This window comes from Panthera onca, chromosome B1 (genome assembly GCF_046562875.1).
Source record: "Panthera onca isolate mPanOnc1 chromosome B1, mPanOnc1 haplotype 2, whole genome shotgun sequence".
NCBI classification, from domain to species: domain Eukaryota; kingdom Metazoa; phylum Chordata; class Mammalia; order Carnivora; family Felidae; genus Panthera; species Panthera onca.
In genome coordinates this window covers 104,054,264-104,073,637 of record NC_138342.1, presented here as the reverse complement: position 1 = coordinate 104,073,637, position 19,374 = coordinate 104,054,264, and the positions used below count along the sequence as shown (strand labels likewise).

General features: G+C 35.6%; 1 protein-coding gene across 4 annotated transcripts in view; it reads right to left on the bottom strand.

Moving 5' to 3' along the window:
* AFG2A (AAA ATPase AFG2A) overlaps positions 1–19,374 on the bottom strand; it is a 368,869-nt gene that overhangs the window by 71,305 nt on the left and 278,190 nt on the right. For 2 of the 4 annotated variants that reach the window (XM_060654237.3, XM_060654238.3), the window contains exon 15: positions 4,114–4,278. In XM_060654237.3, coding sequence (XP_060510220.1) covers positions 4,114–4,278 — 165 coding nt within the window. Of the gene's footprint in view, positions 1–4,113; positions 4,279–19,374 lie in introns of those variants that run through there. The other 2 variants (XM_060654243.3, XR_009616188.3) reach the window with 2 other exon arrangements.

Sequence of the window (19,374 nt, the reverse complement as noted above, 5' to 3'; positions counted from 1 at the left end):
AGCTCAGGTCATGATCTCGCAGTTCATGGTTCGAGCCCCACGTCGGACTCTGTGCTGACAGCTCAGAGCCTGGAGCCTGCTTCAGATTTTGTGTCTCCCTCTCTCTGCCCCTCCCCTGCTTATTCTCTGTCTGCCTCTCTCTCTCAAAAATAAATAAAAGTATTTAAAAAATTAAAAAAAACCCAACTTCAGTTACCTAGATATTTTAAAAATGAGAAAACTGAGGTTCTAAGAGGTTGAATAACTTGTCTGTAACTACCCTGAAAGAAAAAGACTACTATTGTATTAAAAGTCTACTCCAATGCAACACTAAAATTCTTTTTTGTTTTCCCTTTACTGCCTCTCTTGGAAGTTGAATCCTCAAATCTTAATATATGAAATAAATGTTAGAATTGCCTATATTATTTATAAAATGTATAACTGATACCTGGCTCTTAGACATATTATCAATTTCACTTTATGAGATAATCACTAAAAGGAAATTAACATCCAAAAGCAAGTAAACATTCAACTCAAATTTTACAGATACTAGTTGTCGGCCTATGTCAGCAAATTCCTACACAGAGAGGAAATTACATATCTTACTCGTCACTTCCGTTCCCAGGCACATGGCACATGGGTAGTGGGCCCAGTTATGCCTTTCATGTGCATATATTTTTGATTGTTGATTTCCTGTTGGTTGGGTAAGATAAAAGTTTTCCTAAAGTAACTAATTGGATAAAAGACAAATGAAAAAATGGAGTGGAATCTGCTACAAATAACTTAAAAAACAAAAATCAAAGCAGAAGAAAACAATAGCTATAACCAAAAAAGACTTATTATTTCCTCCTGAACTGAATTCCCATCTGCTTTTAAATGGCAACATGTTTTTCCATTAACTGGAAGCTACAGCCAAGAAGCCAAAGACAATGAGGTTTTGGCCACCAGGGAGTAGAAGGCGCAGGATGGCTGAAGGATGCTACCTGCTTCAGCCTCTCTGTAAAGGCTGTTCCCTAGTGACCCTATTCCCCTTCCAGCTGGCAACAAACTTACTGTTGGGACTCTTCTGAGAATTAAAGAAATGTTCCAGTTCTCTGTATACCCTCTCCAGGGAGGGAAAATGGAGTAACTCAGAAGGGTATGAGAGCCATTTGAAACACTGTGCCTGTGTAAGCTTTTAAGAAACAAGGCGACTGGGCAAAATAAAGCACCAGGTGAAAAGAAAACATTTTAAAAAAGTAACTTCCTTCCATCCCAGTCGTTAAAAGTACCCCTATCATCACAATCACCCTCTATAGACTTTTATGGGTTGTCATTTATTTATTTCTTTAAAGTAAGCTCGATGCCCAAGGTGGGGCTTGAACTCACAAGACCGAGATCAAGAGTCACATGCTCTACTCACTGAGGCAGACAGGCGCCCTTCTCAACAACAGCTTTTTAATTAAAACAACAACAACAACAACAACAACAACAACAACAACAACAAAACACCACAGTTAAACATCTTATGTTTCTAAAAGATAGACACTGGTGTGAGCAAATTCCTCATCTCTGGCTCACCTGGCCAAATTCTTGTATATATAGCTAATAATATACAGTTTAAAATTAATACATAATACACATAATATACCAATTATATAATATTGATGATACTATTCTCTTATGAAGACAATTTATCACCATTTTCATTTGATACCAAGAGTGGCCAAGGAGATACACTCTAAATCTGAAAAAGTAGCTGTGCCTGTAGCAGTGTGTATTGCTACAAAGTTAGAGGGCTCTCCTTATGGTAAATAACAAAGGGAAGTTTATTTTTCCTAAATACAATCTTTAAAATCTCTTTTCTTCTTCTGTTCATTAAATGTTTGATAAATACGTACTATGTATTAGATTCTGTGCTGAAGGCTATGGCCTTGGCCTGAGGAAGAAATAAATTAGTTATATCAGTGGTAAAGCACTGGGTCTGTAGGAGTCAGGTGACTGAGTTTCCAGCTTGAATTGGTCTTACTGCTAAAAAATCAAAAATCAAAATGAATTTTAGCTTTCAATATTGCAGCATCATTTTCATTCTGATGGAAAGAGGTGGGGGGAAAGATGGTAACATATTTTATTTGAAGCTAAATGTTATCAGTCTTAAATTTCCTATTTATTAATTTTAAGACTTTTAAGAACATAATTGTTCTCTTCAAACAATACCTTCACACAGTACCTGTGTGAACTGCCTAAAAAAATCAGACCAAAAAAAAAAAAACAAACCAAAAACCAAAAAACAAAGCCAAAACAAACAATATGAAATAAATCTGTCTTGCTCAAACTGAAAATTCCAGAACTACTAAGCTACAGTTTTGAACAAAATTCCTATGAAGTTGTAATAACATATGGATTACAATTAGAACCATAGCGGGATATACATCTCCCACCTCAACATTATGGGACCAAAAATGTCATTCAACGAGGCACAGAATTTTCTGCAACTTTTCCTGTGACTATTATTAGAAGATCTGATATAAAAATTAATGAGAAAAAAAATTAATGAGAAATGAATGTGCTCATATTATAGATTCAATCAGGCATGCACTACATAAGAACTAGCAAGCTGGTACAATAATTCCTGAGTTTTTTCCTTTTAGCCAGATGAACCTCATTGGCTTTGATTTTTGTTTTTCATCTCTATGTTACTACCATGAATTACTTCAAAGTGAGAAAGGCACATTTATACCTTGCTAACTGCTCTTCCACTTCCCTCAGCTCAAGTGAAAGATTTACGGTTTCTTCCCTTTGCTGTTTCCTGTAAAGTGACATATATATATACGATGCTACCCTTGGTCTCACATCAAAAACTGAATTCTAGAAATACCTGAGCAGTCAATTAACAGCAACTAGATGTTCATTTTAACTTAATGGACAGTAGTGCCCAAAAGATGCTCATAAGGATTATTTTTTCAGGTAGGACTGAATGTACTTCAACTGCCTCTCAAAGTACTTTCTACATGGATTTTGTTTTTTTTAACCTCTAGTGAAAATTTCCCCTCTCTACAGGGGGAAAATTAAATATACATAGTTCATAGTTGAGACAAAACAATGAGGAGATTTTGGATTTATTTTGGTTGTTGTAATTAGCTATGACTGCATGAAAGACTCAGTCCAATTTTGCATGTAAATTTATCTACAATACTCTCTGAGTACCACTAATGATCTGTTATGTATGAATCTCTTTGGTATATACAGAAGAAAGATTACAAACAATAGTAAGCAGATAGAATGTAGAGTCTCAGTCTATTGAATAACTCAGAATAAAAAGAATCTACCATTTCTTACTAAAAAAACATTAATTTCCCAGTACAAATCCTTATCAGTGGTATTCAGAAGCTATTTCTATTTTGAGGACTATAGTCTGTCCTTTCCTTAAGAAATGTATGTAGAAAAGATGCACAATTATCTTAGTAGAATTTTATTTTGTAAATAAAAATGGCCTAACTAAAAAGTTGCTAAGGAGAAAAAAAGTGTTTATCTGCCATACTTAAAATTTTCATATTTTCACAGAGGTCTTGCTGTTCCTATTGAGAGTATAGTTTCACAACTAAGGGTAGATTGTCCCTTTTACAGTTTTTATGAGAGAATCTTTGTTAATATACAAGTAGAATGACATAATTTTCCAAGATGTTAAAAGATGGTAATAATACAATTTCTGCCAAATCTTTTACTTCCTAACACTTGCATGATATCCTAATTTCATTTTTATGCTCTCTATAAGAAAATATGTAAAGCTGTGTATCATTTCCATTTGACAGATTAAGAAATCAAAATCCAGAGAAGTGTGTGAATGATTGGAAGCTGATGTATCAAGAAACCAGAAAGAAGGAACTTCTCGCCCAGTGTTCTCTCCACTGTATCATGTTAATTCTCTGAAGACTACATTTTGAGAAGCAACAGAAGCCAGGTGAAAACAACTGAGATATAATACAGGCCAGGTAAAATGAAATTTAATTTAGTGCATTAAATTTCACGTAGTGCATTTCCTGTTTTAAGATTTCTTAACATATGGCTATTTTTGGCATCAAGCAGTCTTTTTTGCTAATGACCCCAACCCACTGTTTTCCTGCCACCAAGGTATTTTGAGAAGAACTGTCTTACCTCTGCTCCTGAATATGTATCAGTTTGGAGGATGAGTTCAGCCAGATCAACGTCATTACCGACTGGCATAGAATGAAACTGCAGGTTAAATATTTCCCTTCTTGTTGCTGCATCTGGTAACGGCACATAGATGATTCTATCAATTCTTCCAGGCCGCATCAAAGCCTGTAAGGAGGATGAGACAATGCACAAAAACCAAGCTCAGAACTGACATTCCACATGAAAGATGGATATCTAGAATCTCATGAATAACCCACTATTACTCATAATTAGTACATGAAACAAGTACTAGAGATGCTATAATCTATTTTAAAGATTCAAACAAATAAATCATGTTCAGAGTACTTTTGAAAGTAGCAGAGCAATACTTCTGAGAGGCTTTCTGCTCCTCAGCAACTGTCAGGTCAATAAAAGATGGCTATTCTCTTTTAGGGAAGTGTGTAATATGACTTGCATTCATTGTATCAAAAGACTTTTTTTTTTGGAATTTCCTGCAATATCTCTTAAAATATGGGTTAAGTTGTTTTAGAGAGCCCTTAAAATAGCACAGCTCTAATAAAAGAATACTTCTAGAGCTGAAAGTAGTCAAATGAACTTCCCTCATATTTTATTGGAGGCTAAGGCCTAAATTATCTCAGAGCTAATGAATTCATGTATTCAGAAAACCTTACCAAGCATGCAGTATACACTAGACATTGTTCTTGGTACTAGAAAATAGCATGAATAAGATAGATATGTCTAAAATTGATTGCGGTGATGGCTGCATGTATTTGTGGATATACTAAGAGCCACTGAACTGTGTACTTTAAGTGGGTGAATTTTATATTTATTCTATCCCAATAAAGTTACTAAAACAGATGCAGGTCTAAAATGAGTGTGGGTGTGTGTGTGTTAAGGAGTTGGGGCAGCTTTTAGTTGGGATAGTGAGAGAAAGCCTCTCTGAGGAGGTAGCTTATGTTGATATCCGAAGGAGTCAGCCTTTGAAATATCTAGGGGAAGGGCATGCAAGGTAAATGGAACATCAAGTGCAAAGGCAAGAATGACTGGTATGTTCCAGGGAAAGAAGAAAAAAATCAATGTGATAGAGTGAACAAAGAAAAAAGAGGTAGGAAATGAGGTCAGAAAGATAGTCATAGGCAGATCATAAGACCTTAAAAGACATAGTAAAGAGTATGGATTGTATTCTACTTTTAATGAGAAGTCATTGGAAAGTTTTAAGTAGAAGGTGAATTGGTAAGATTTACATTAAAAGACCACTCATGGGACAATATCAAAAGGTCTAATATGTGTTACTATAATACCAGAAGGAAAGGAAAGAGAAGATGGGGCAGAAAAAATATCTGAAGAAAAAAAGAGCCAAATTTCCTCCAATTGGTAAACAAACAAATTTACACAATCAAGAAGCTCAGTGAATCTCAAATAAAATAAATACAAAGAAAGCCACACCTACACATATCATAGCAAACTGCTGGAAACAAAAGACAAAATCTTGAAAGCTGCCAGACTGAATATGGAGAACAATAATTTGAATCACCAGTGACTCTCAATCAAAACAATGAAGGGCAGAAACCAGCAGAACAATATCTTTATAGTGCTGAATGAGGGGCGCCTGGGTAGCTTAGTCAGTTAAATGTCAGACTTCGGCTCAGGTCATGATCTCACAGTTTGTGAGTTCAAGCCCTTGTGTCGGGCTCTGTGCTGATAGCTCGGAGCCTGAAGCCTGCTTCAGTTTCTGTGTCTCTCTCTCACTCTGCCCCTCCCCTGCTCATGCTCTCTTTCTCTCAAAACTAAATAAACACTAAAAAAAATTAAAAAAAAAATAAAGTGCTGAAAGAATAAAAATGTCATCCTAGAATTCTAGTCCCAGTGAAAATCTTCTTTTTCTTTTTTTTTTTTCAGAGAGAGAGAACGCAAGTGGGGGATAGGGCCTTTATGAGAGAAAGAGGTAATCTTAAGCAGACTCCACACTCAGCCCAGAGACCAATTTGGACCTTGATCCCACGACCCTGGGATCATGACCTGAACCAAATCAAGAGTCTGCCTGCCGCTCAAATGACTGAGTCACCCAGGTGCCCTGAAAATATTCTTTAAGAATGAAGGAAAAATTAAGTCATTTTCAAACAAAATAAATTCAAGAAAATTTGGTTCCATCAGAACTGCACTACAGAAAACACTAAACGATGTTCTTCAGGTTTAATGGAAATGACATAAGATGGAAAATTGAATCTTCAGGAAGAAATGAAGAGCATTGGAAATGAAACACCACAAAACTGTACACGCCTTCCACCTCTAAAAAAAATTCACTCTTTTGGCTGACATATCAGAAATGGGATTTCTTGAAGATTTAAGAGACACTCACTTATAAATAGTGAAACACAGCATATTTCTACATGTGTACTTTTGAATGAAATATCCAGAAAAAATGTGTGATAGAAGTAAATGTAGAAACTAAGGAAGACAGGAAGTCAAACATAAACATCTTTTAATTAAAAAAATAAAATAAAATAAAATAAAATAAAACCCTGAAAATGTAGCTGTGATCATACATAAAACACTGTGGAAAATACAAACATTAAAACCTCATGTGGTTGGCTCTGTGGAAATTAGTTCTTAGAGAACCAGCACATGCACACACACACACACACACACACACACACACACACACACACACCATGATATTCTGTGAGTAAGGAACTGACCTCTGTCTCTAACCCAAGAATCTCATCTTTTGCCAAGCTACCATCAAATTGTGGAAGGCTGATTTGTTAGCTTTTAAACAGGGTAAAGTCTCAGAACTTTTATAGTTCTGGACATGTATGTTCCTAATAATGGAGCCTCAAAATAATATAAAGCAAAAATTGATAGGATTAAAGAGATAAAAAAGATAACTCCATAATCACAATATGAGATTTTAACACTCTTCTGTTAGCAATTATAGAACTAAAAAACAAATCAGTAAAGATACAGAGAATCTGAACAAGGCTATCAGTCATTGCAACCTGATATTTATTTATGGGCTACTTTACCCAACAACAGCAGAATACATATTTTTTAAGTACACTTGATATATTCACCAAGATAGCTCATATGATGAGCCATAAAACAAAAATCAACAAATTCAAAATGACTGAAATCATACAAAGTAGTTCTCTAAGAAGAGTAAATTAGAAAGGAATAACAAGAGAGGAAAACCTCAAACACATGAAAAATTAAACAACACCCTTCTAAGTAAACCATAGGTCAAAGAAGAAATTATGAGGAAATTAGAAAATGTTTCAAGTTGAATGATAATGCAAATATAACATCAAGATAAAGTAGTGCTTAGAGACACATTTATAACTTTAAATGCTGATGGTAGGAAAGAAGTCTAAAATAAATGACCTAAGGTTCAAGAGTAAGTACAAGGCTGGAAATAATAAAGATGAGAGTAGAAATCAATGAAATAGGAAACAAACAATAGAGGAAATTGAAAGTCAAGTGTGGTTCTCTGTAAAGATTTTAAAAATCTTATTAAATTCTAACTAGATTGAACAAGGATAAAAGAGAGAACAAATCACCAACATCAGAAATGGAAGAGAGATTATCACTACATATCCTACAGATAGCAAAAAGAATAATAAGAGAATATTATCAACAGCTTTAGGACAATAAATAAACAACTTTGATAAAAAATAAGTTCCTTAAAAAATCCAGTTATCAAAATGGACAAAAAATGAAATAAAAATCATAATGGCCTTATATTTATTTTTTTAATGGAACTGAATTAATTAAAAATTGAATTTATTATGACTAACTTTCACACCAAAAACATTCTAGTCTAGATGGTTTCACTTCTGAATTCTGCCAAAGAAGAAACAAGATTGCACAACCACTTCAGAATAACGAACATTTCTCAAGTTGTTTTAGAAGGTCAACATAACACTAACTCCAAACCTAACAAAGATATCACAAAAAATGAAAATTACAGATTAATGAGCCTCATGAAGACAGACTCAAAAATCCTTAAAAAATATTATCAAATAGAATCTCACAATATGAAAAATGGATAAATCATCTTAACCAAGAGTTATTTCAGGAATGCAAGTTTAGTTTAACACTCAAAATCCAGTTGGTATAATTCACCACAAAAACAGAATACGGGAGAAAATTCACATGATCATTTTAACATGTACAAAAAAGTTTTGACAAAATTCAAGATCCGCTCATGTTGAAAAACCATCAGCAAATTAGTAATAGAGGAGGACTTCAGTATGGTAGGTAGTATCTAGAAAAACCTGCAGCTAATACAATTAATGTTGAAATCTTGAGTGCTTTCTACCTAAGATCAAGAAAAGGTAAAAAGTCACCACTTGTACTGATAAATATAACAGAGGTACTAGTCTTTATTACAAAGACAAAAGGCAAAAGACAAAAATTGGAGGGGGAAAAAGGAAATATAGAACTTGGAATGGGCAAAGGCAAACTATCTTCATTTGCAGATGACATGATTGTTTACGTAGAAATACTAAGGAATAAAACTACTAGCAAGATTACAGAATACAAGTTTATTATAAAATTTGTATTTTTATATATTAAGCAATAAGCTAATAGAATATGAAGTTTTAAAAATCCACTTTATGAGAATACATAAAAAGCACAAAAAATAAAAGACAGAAATAAAATTAACAAAAAAACACTTCACTGAAAAACGATATCACTATAGTGAGAAAAATTAAAGGCCTATATAGATACACCATTTTCATGAATTAGAAGGCTCAATATTATTAAGATATTCATTCTTTTCCAATTTATCTATAGACTCAACGCAATTCCAATCAAAATTTCACAAGGGCTTAAAAAAAAACCTGACAAATATTATAATATTTATATGGAAATGCAAATGACTGAGAATGGTGAAAGCCAAGTTAAAAAAGAAAAAAGCTCAAGGACTTATACTACTTACAATGCTAAAAAGAACAAGACAGTGTGACAAGGTCCAGAGGACAGAAATATAGATCAATGGAATAAAATAAGGGATTCCATAATGGTTTCTATCTTTAAGGCATTCAACTAGGAAAGGAAAGCATTAAAAATAATAATGCTCCAACAACTAGATACTCATATTTTAAAAATCAACATTGATCCTCACCTGGCACCATATTCAAAAATTAACTTGACATGGATCATAAACCTCAATGTATGAGCTAAAACTCCAAACTTAATGTTTATGCAGCCCTGAAGAATCTATAAAGCATTTTCACATACTGTATTTCACTTAGTATTTCTCCAAATCCTATGAAGTAGATTTTGTCATAGCCCTATTAAGAAAAAGAAAATGAGGCCCAAGATCATACAATAAATGGCAGAAAGTGAGCCAATATTGAATCAATCCTTTTTCACTTTACTATCTTGCCAGTACAAAATGATACACAGTATTGATAGACAAATGAAAAATATTCTTATACTGAAAAATGATATAGGTAACAAAAAAATTAAATAATTCTTGCGTCAAAAAAACATTATACATCTACTGTGGGCCGGGCCCTGTCTTAGGTGCTGGGGAAACAGCTGTGACTAGCTTGGTTACTTTTTTTAAAGTTGAAGTTATCCTTTTCACCCTTATGGGAAAACTCATATTCCAGGCTATTTTAAAATTTCCTTTCTAATAGTTGAAAGAACAACACAGCAAAGGATATAGAGCATACACGTCACCGAAGTCACTGGAACAACACTCAGCATGCATCTGTTCCCCCCCCCCACCCCCCAACCTCCTTTCTCCCTGCCAAGTTGTAGCTGTCCCTGGGCAGTGCAGGTTGAGTACACTTCAATGATTGTAACGTTGCCTGGGCCAACAGCCAGCTAGTCTTTTTCTGGTCTGATCTTGTCAGTGAAAGTTAGCTTAAAAAACGGTAGGAAAGAGCTTTCCTTCCTGTAGAACCCTGAATGAGTTAACACCCTTCCTAGAATTTCTTTAAAAATACTGTTCTGGGATATTAGGGTGGAAGAGTGTGTTCTGAATGATGGCATTTTCTGTTATTTTAAAACCACCATATAACAACTCTCAATGAAAAAACAAGCCAAGGCTTCCTAATACTACTCTGAGCCCTTCTAGCCTCAAGGTCATAGATACTGTGGCTGCTACATGAAACTCTATTTAAAAATGTCATAGGGCATACTGCCTTTTCAAGAGAACTTATTCAAGACCTTGGCAAGTTTCTACACCTCAGCCCCAGTTTCTTCATGTGTGAAAACGAAGGTGGTTCTTTCATCAGAGAGGGCTATGTGTATCTGACAAGAATTCTCCTCAAAATACACAGATGAAAAAACACCCCCATACAATTTTGTAAATAATTCCATAAAGTTCACCTGAAATCTGCTCGTGCACCCAAGATTATGAATTATTAGATGAACTTTTATATGGGCCTTCCAGCCCCAATTCTACGACTCCATTATAGCATCTTTCCCAAGGAAACGCCCACAACTTACATTACATGGTCATTACTGAAAATATGTTATTACTATTTTAGTGATTACACTAATTAATTAAACTAATACAATTATCTTTCCTTCTTCTGACCTTTACAAAAAGGACTTAAAGCATTTCTGGCATTTCATATTAAGGGTTCGTACTGACCCAACACTACTACCACAGTTACAAGGCTGTCTTTTCTTTTTTATAAATTCTGAAATTTGACATGTGTACTTTCATAGTCTAGCACTGCTCAAATCTAATTTAGTTAGCATAGAAATACTTGTTCAGACCAAGGTATTAAAATAGACACTGTGAAAAATCAGTTCCCGGGGCTCCTACTCATTTCAAATGATCAACAAGGGTGTGTATGTGACTATAGGGAGTGCCTCCTCTAGGAAAGAAAAGCAGCACTAAGCCTTTACATTTTACTCTAATAAAAATGTATCCATGTATCATGATTCATGGAGAAAATAGTTCCAGAAACTGGGGAGAGTGTGGATCCTTGGTAAGAGTTCAAATATATTTAAAAGACACCCTGAACTTATTTTAGGCATTTCTTGCCCTCCCTCTAAATTTGACAGAGTAATAGGCATGGCTAATGCTACTTCTTAATTCTCTCTTGAAATGATCATTTCTACTCCATCTTCTTTATTATATATTTATGTGTTTTCTTACTGTTTATCCTTCCCAACAGACTGTAGGCTGTATATAATGGCAGGTATCATATTCTTTTATTCAACACTGTAAACTCAGCAATGGCATATACAAGGCACTCAAAGTAGTCAAGGCAACACAATCTCTTGTCTAGAATATCATAACTGCTTTGTTAGTTGTCTTCATGCAGACTTATTCTTTCCTTTTTCTCCCTTTCTTGATCTACATCATTGCTATAGTGATCATTCTTATACTGAAAATACTGCAACTTCTTTTCTAACCATTTAATGGCACCTTAAGGGAAAAAGTAAAATTAAAGCATAGGATCTCAGACCTCTATAATTTTGTTGTAACTGTCCTACCTTATCTGCAGCTACTTTATGCTCATCTAAGCACTCAGTTAGCCAAAATCACCATGCTGCCTTCTGCCTCCCTTGTCCTCACAATATTTCTTTCTATACTCAGAATATTTTATCTCTTTGTCTATCAGACAAATTCCACTTCTTGTTCAAGTCTCAGCTTAAAAGTCATTCTTTTTTCTATAACCTTCTATGACTCTTCCAGGTACATTGTATGTATGTATGTGTGTGTATACACACACACACACACACATATATAACTTGTAATTTGACATACATGTAAAAAGTTAGGACAGGGGCGCCTGGGTGGCGCAGTCGGTTAAGCGTCCGACTTCAGCCAGGTCACGATCTCGCGGTCTGTGAGTTCGAGCCCCGCGTCAGGCTCTGGGCTGATGGCTCGGAGCCTGGAGCCTGTTTCCGATTCTGTGTCTCCCTCTCTCTCTGCCCCTCCCCCATTCATGCTCTGTCTCTCTCTGTCCCAAAAATAAATAAAAAACGTTGAAAAAAAAAAAATTAAAAAAAAAAAAAAAAGTTAGGACAAAAGAATCTGGCCTAACCAGGTTAAAATTCTAACTCCCCATTTATTAGCTGTGTTTGGACAGATCATTTAAACCTCTTGGTACTTTAAAATCCTTAACAGTCCTAGCCTCTATTTAGAGGATGGCTGTATGAATTGAAGAATATGACCTAAATAAAGTGCTCAGTACAGTCTGGCACATGGCATGGATACTTCCATTTAGATGCTATTGTTATCATTACTGTGTCTGTATAATTATCCCTAGTACTTGACCAAGCTCCTTAAACATAGGAAATGCTAGCTATCTTTGGATTTTGGCACATGGTAGACATTAATGTTCTTTAAATGAATGAAAGAATAAATGTTATAGAACTACAAGATTAGAAAAATGTTAGAAAACTAGGCTTAAAACATAGATTCTTGATCTATATTTCTAAATCTCAATGTTTAAAAAGGATTGCTATTTAGTAATTCTACTTGTTTCTTCTTCTCCCTGCTTTTACCACAGCCTCTGAAATTCTCAATTCATTGCCCTTTCATAATAGACAAAGGAGAACTTAATAGCAACACGTTTGCTCTCTTCAATAGAAGCCTGATAAAGGAATCACTAAAAGAGAGGAGGCCCTAGAACATGCCTGTATTTATTAAATCTTTCCATGTTGTTGACCCACATTTCTCAGCCTAGAGATGGACATAGTTGACTTCTGGAAATGTTTTTATTTTATTAAAAAAATTTTTTTTTAAATGTTTATTTATTTTTGAGACAGAGAGAGATGGAGCATGAATGGGGGATGGTCAGAGAGAGAGAGTGAGACACAGAATCTGAAACAGGCTCCAGGCTCTGAGCTGTCAGCACAGAGCCCGACGTGGGGCTCGAACTCATGGACCGTGAGATCATGACCTGAGCCGAAGTCGGACGCTTAACCGACTGAGCCACCCAGGCGCCCTCTGGAAATGTTTTTATTTTTGACTTTAGCTGCTATCTTTAAAAACTTTATTTATTCCCAACTTTATTGAGGAATAACTAACAAATATGATTGTATATATTTAAGTGTACAACATGGTCTGATATACATATACATTATGAAACAATTAGCAAGCTCAAAGTAATTAACATATCCATCACTTCACATAATTAACTCATGTCTGTATGTAGTAAGAACACTTAAAGATCTACTTTCAGCAAATTTCAAGCACACAACCCCTTATTATTAACTATACTTACTAATGCTGAACATTTAATCCTCAGAACTTATTCATCTTATAACCAAAAGTGTACCTTTTGACCAAAGTGTCCCCATTTCCCCATAGCCTCTTGCAACAACCATTCTATTCTTGGTTTCTGTGAAACTGTGTGTGTGTGTGTGTGTGTGTGTGTATGTGTGTATACATGTGGGTATGTTTAAGATTTCACTGTAAGTGACAACATACAGTATTTGTCTTTCTGTCTAGTTTATTTCACTTTAACTGCTATCTTTTAAGGCTTCAAATCTCAGTGTTTCTGGAATACAGTTTCATAATATCTTTTATGTAATTTAGTGATCTAAATGTTTAATTAGACTGAAAAAAGCTATTTCTAAAGAATAGCTTTAGAAACCAATGAAATAAGCAATATTTTATAAAACTCATGCAAGCCCTTGTAAGAAACACTCTTCATTATATTATTTGGTAACTAAACTTTGAGACAATGAGAAAAAATATAAATTGTACTTAAGTTGGGGGAACGATCTGCTGAACAGATATCAGGAAAAAGAAATGAATTTTATATAAAATTTGAATGAAAAAATATTAACTCTCCACATGATATTTTAAAACTAAAAAACATTGAGGAACTTTTTTGTACAAAGCACTATTAACAATACAAAGAAGCCTACAACTTGGTCCTTACTTTTTAATTTCTTAAGTTATGTATGTATGTATGTATGTATGTATGTATGTATGTATTTTGAGAGGAAGGGAGAGAGGGAAAAGGAGAGGGAGAGGGAGAGGGAGAGGGAGAGGGAGAAGGAGAGGGAGAGAGAAAGAAAGAATCTTAAGCAGGCCCTGCACTGTGAGCATAGTGCCCTATACGGTGCTCGATCTCGGAAACAATGAGATCATACCCTGAGATGAAATCAAGAGTTGGACGTTCAACTGACTGAGCTACCCAGGTGCCCTTAGCATTCTTCTTCGTTTACAGTTTTTAGTTTAGTAAATCTTTTTATAAGAAACAACTTGCCATCTTTTAATTCTATAGTTTAACTGAGAAGTAGTAATGATATTTTTTACACTATGCACATCATACTTGAAATAAGTAACCACTTTGAGATCAGTATATTTGATACCATGGGGGAATATAATCTATGGGGGAAAGAAATGTTTTACAAAAGCCAAAGAAGTGAGACTTTTTATCTATATTCTTAAAAACATACAATCATTATTGGTGCAGTAGGTAATTGTCTAAATGATTACATCTGGCTCAGAAAATGGAAAATGAGAATTTTCGAGAGTTAAAATTAGTTGATTTAAGATAAGACTTTGGAAAGGAAGCACTTCAAATTTCCTTAAAAAAAAAATCTAAAAACATTTCCCTGATGTAAGTAAGCTGGGCCTGAAATGACAAGTAGGGGAAATTTACCAGGCTGAGAAGGTAGGAAAAGGCAGAGTGAATGCTATGCACAAATAACTAAAGGTGCAGCAATGGAAAAACCATTCCTGTGAGGGCAAAAGATTTACTAAGGTGACAAAATGAGACAGACCTTCCGAACTGCTGCACACAGAACAGATGATAGTTGTGTTTAGGATATTGCTTCCTTCAGTCTCAGGTGGGCCAGGAGCCCAGAGAAGCCAGAGGCTCTAGGCAGGCAGACAGTGACTTTATCTGGTCATTATTCCAGGTGTGACATGTCATGAAAAAGTTTAAGAAGCACTAGCAGGGGATTATTGAGAACATGGGGAGATGAAGGTAGATGAAATAAAAACAAACAAAAAACAACTCCAGGTGTATGATTATATACATATAGTGGGTAATGTCAAGGACTTTGGTCTTGATCTTATAGCTCTTTGGAAACTGTGGAAGGTTTTTAATCAAGTGAAGGATAGGCTCAGTTTTCTGTTTAAGAAAGCAAACAATTCTGGCAGCAGTGGGAAGGTGGCATCAGAATGAAGTGTAACTTCCAGTTAGGAAGCTAATACAATCTTGAGGTCTTAAATTAGAACATGAATAATAACCAAGGCAGTGAACCTGTAAAGGACAATTTAAGAGATTATCTTTGAAGTAGAATGGCCCAAAGTTTTCAACTTATTATTAGACATTTCCCCCTTTTGACAATGCCTCTCCATTTTGCAAAGGAAGATAAAGACAAAGCAGAATTTATTTTAGATAGATTTGTATTTGCATTTGTATTCTGCAAAGAGAACAATACTTGCCAAATTAAATCTGGATCTTATAATAAGCCACGACTTCATTTTTCAACTGCTGGAAATGCTTTTTAAACAACATTTCAATTCATATCGCAGCTACTTAAGATATTCAGTTACTCCTAGAGTTGAGGGAGTTTTTTTCGGGTTCAGTTTGAGATTTCACAGAGTAGTTCAATTCCACAAACATATGCTGAGTGTCTAATATGTGCCAGGCACAAGATTAGGTACTAGGATTACAATGTTCTTTGTTCTTTGAAAAATAATTCTTTTAAAAAGGATTTGTGTATGACAACATCTGAGAGTGTGTTTGTATTAAAACAAGTAAATCAATCAGTCTGTAGGCTGTCTAATGTTGGGCATGCTCAGTTTTGTAAAAACCCGTAGCGCTGTGCAAGAAAAGACTTGATGCATTTGACAGCAGGTGTGTAGGAAGAACGTACCACAGTAAATAGCAGTATTTGGTGATGAATACAAAAAAAAAAAACAGAACAACAACAACAACAAACATACACACACTCTTAAGATCTTTTACTAGAATGATGTTTTTTATCCACTTCTATTTAAAAATGCCCTTTTACAAAGCTAAAACAGCATTTATCCAGAACTAATCCTAATTCTTCCTCTTATGAAAAGTGAATCTGCTTTTCGATAAGCCACAGAGGATAACTGAAAACAATGCAATTAATCTTTTGAATATCCAATCTTTTAAAAGTTCTCCATAGGGTATAAGTAGTGGGAGTTGGAGACTTACATGTATACATTGATTTTTAGGGTATTTAAATATCAAGAAACCCACAGGCTCTAAACAGGGGTGAAGGGTGAAGGGTGGTGGTGATGGGGAGAAATCATCTGTCCCCTGCTTATTTCTCCAGTATCATCTTCCATTATTTGGCCCTTCCTTGCCTTTTACTCTCTACCACTACTGAATTTCTTGTAGGTCTCTGAAAATAGCACGTCTCCTCACACCTCTGTACATGCTGATCTCTCTGAACAGCTCTACTCACCCCTATGTCATGTACTCCAGGAAAGTTCTAATTCTTCCTTCAAATCACTTCTGCATACACAAAGGAATATTTTCTTCTCTATATTACTTCTAAACACTGTTCACATGTCTGTTGCACATATTACACTACAATATTTATTTACATGTTCTAATACCCCCATTGGACTATAAGATATTCAAGGGACATATATTTTTCCAAATTAAAAAAAAAATTAGTTCATCAAAACGTAAAGTGATCTATCTGCAGACACCTACCAGATGCAGAAGAACGCAGACAATATATAAGATACCAGGTGATAAAAAAATACATTGCTGAGAATATGAATTTTCTGGATAGTTGTTTTTTTTTACTTGTTACATACAAATCACCTTTAAAAACTTAAAATAGAAATCTGACATACACTACATACAATGGATGATATGTTAAATGTAAGCAAAACTTTTCTTGTTGACTCACAGTTTTCCACCTCTCTCATAATTAAACATTACTTGGTGCCAAAGGAAGCATCAAGGATAGAGGATGTAATGTGACTTGAATGGGCACCATGGGACAGATGGGACCCACTGTGGAGCAGCACTGTGCATACTGCCTCCCTGCTCACACCTGTAGGGTTTACATTTTTCTACAGTCACTAAGCTGAACACTGGTGTTTCCCTGTCTCCCTCCCCAAACCGACTGATCATTTCTCTTTTTCCCTCAGGCCAACACCCCAATTTTTTAGGGCACAAAATACCAAAGTATAGGAAGGTATTTCTTATCAATCCAACCATCTGAGATGAGACCGCAGGGCTGTTCTATCCTTTTTTCTCCTCTCCTTTTTGAACAAAACAAAACCAAAAACCTCTCAGGCTGGGGCTGGCCCACTTCTGAGCTCCATCAGTACTGCATCTGGTTTGGCTATTCAGTGCACCTCTCTTCTTCCTTGCCTTGTATGCCTGTTTTGTTTTTTTTTTTTAAACAATTTTTTTAATGTTTATTTTATCTCTGAAGAGAGAGAGAGAGAGAAAGGGAGAGAGCATGAGCAGTGGAGCAGTGGAGACAGAGGATCTGAAACAAGCTCTGCGCTGACAGCAGCGAGCTCGATGCAGGGCTGGAACTCATGAACTGCGAATCGTGACCTGAGCCGAAGTCTTATGCTCAACTGACTGAGCCACCCAGGTGCCCCTGTTCTTTTCTGTCTTATCTTTGATAATACATACTACAGGCTTTTCTTTCTTTTTTTTTTTCATTTTTCATTATTTCATAGTTCATAATTCTGGCTCTATTACTTACCAATTAAACTTTAATACAGTAGTTTTCAATCCTCACATAACCAGCAGCATCTGAGATTTAGAACATGGTCTAATACTGGCTCAGTGAGGCATGTGGGGCCGGACCACATAGTTTGGTAAACTATAACCCATGAGCCAAATCTGTCCCATCTCCCGCTTTTATAAATAAAATTGCATTGGAACACAGCCATGTTCAGCCATTTAATTATTATGTATGGATGGCTGTTTTCACTGTAGGACAGCAAACCTGAGTAGTTGAAACTGATAACTGATATAGACTCATATCAGATAACTAATGTCAGCTGCAAAGCCTAACATATTTGCTATCTGCTCCTTTACAGAAAAAGTTTTCAAATCCCTTACAGTAGTGACTCCTTTTTTTTTTTTTAGTAGTTTCATTTTTAAAAAAAGTTTAAGAGAGAGAGTGCATGCATGTACATGTGAGTGGAGGAGGGGCAGACAGAGAAAATCCCAAGCAGGCTCCACACTGTCAGCATGGAGCCCGATGTGGGGCTTGAACTCACATGCCATGAGATCATGACCTGAACCAAAATCAAGAGTCAGCTGCTTGACTGAGTCACCCAGGTGCCACTATGGTAGTGATTCTTAATCCTCATTGTGCATCACATTCACCTGGTGAATATTATTTTATTTTATTTCATTTCATTTTATTCTTTTTTATTTTATTTTATTATTTTTTCAGTGGGCTTCATGCCCTATGCAGAGCCCAAACTCACAGCCTTGAGATCAAGATCTGAGCTGAGATCAAGAGTCGAACACTTTACCTGATGAGCCACCCAGGCTCTCCTCTGGTGAATTTCTGAAAAGTAGGTTTCCTTGAAGTCCTTTCTTCATAGATTTTTCCCAAGTCCAGGGAAATTATTTTTCCAAGGCTCCTCAGGTGACTCTACTGTGCATTTAAAGTCAAACTACTGCTCAGGATTTCTCAAACCTCAGTGTGCACAGGAATCATCTGACTTATTTATTAATCTAGGAGAATCCCGTGATTTATTTACACTCCATTTGGATTTATGACTTGGAAGGAGAGTCGAGAACTCTGTAAGTTTAGTAAGTACGTCAGCTGACTGATGCAGGCAGTCTTTAGATCAAACTTTGAGAGACTCAACTTGTAGAAGTTGCTTTGGAAAAGCTTCACAGGTAAATTTGAACAGTCCTCTCTCCCTCACCCCCTGCTAATGAATCAAATCACTCTAATTGCTCTTAAGCCTCAGGTTTTTCATCTGTAAAAAAGAGACTCTTTCTCTACCTGCCTTGTCTGCTTCAGAAGCTTGCTATGAGAAGTTCTTTGTCAATTAGATTGTCAATTTCTAATTCTCTCATCAAATTAAGATATTGTTTTTGAATATTCAGATTATATCTGATATGGTCTTCTAACAACTTAGATAACTGGGGCACTTAGGTGGCTCAGTCTAAGTGTCCAACTCTTGGTTTTAACTCAGGTCATGATCTCACTGTGAGTTCGAGCCCTGTATTGGGCTCTGCACTGCCAGCACAGTCAGCTTGGCAATCTCTCTCTCCTCCTCTTTCTCTGCCCCTCCCCCCGCCTCTCTCAAAATACATAAATAAACATTAAAAAACTCAC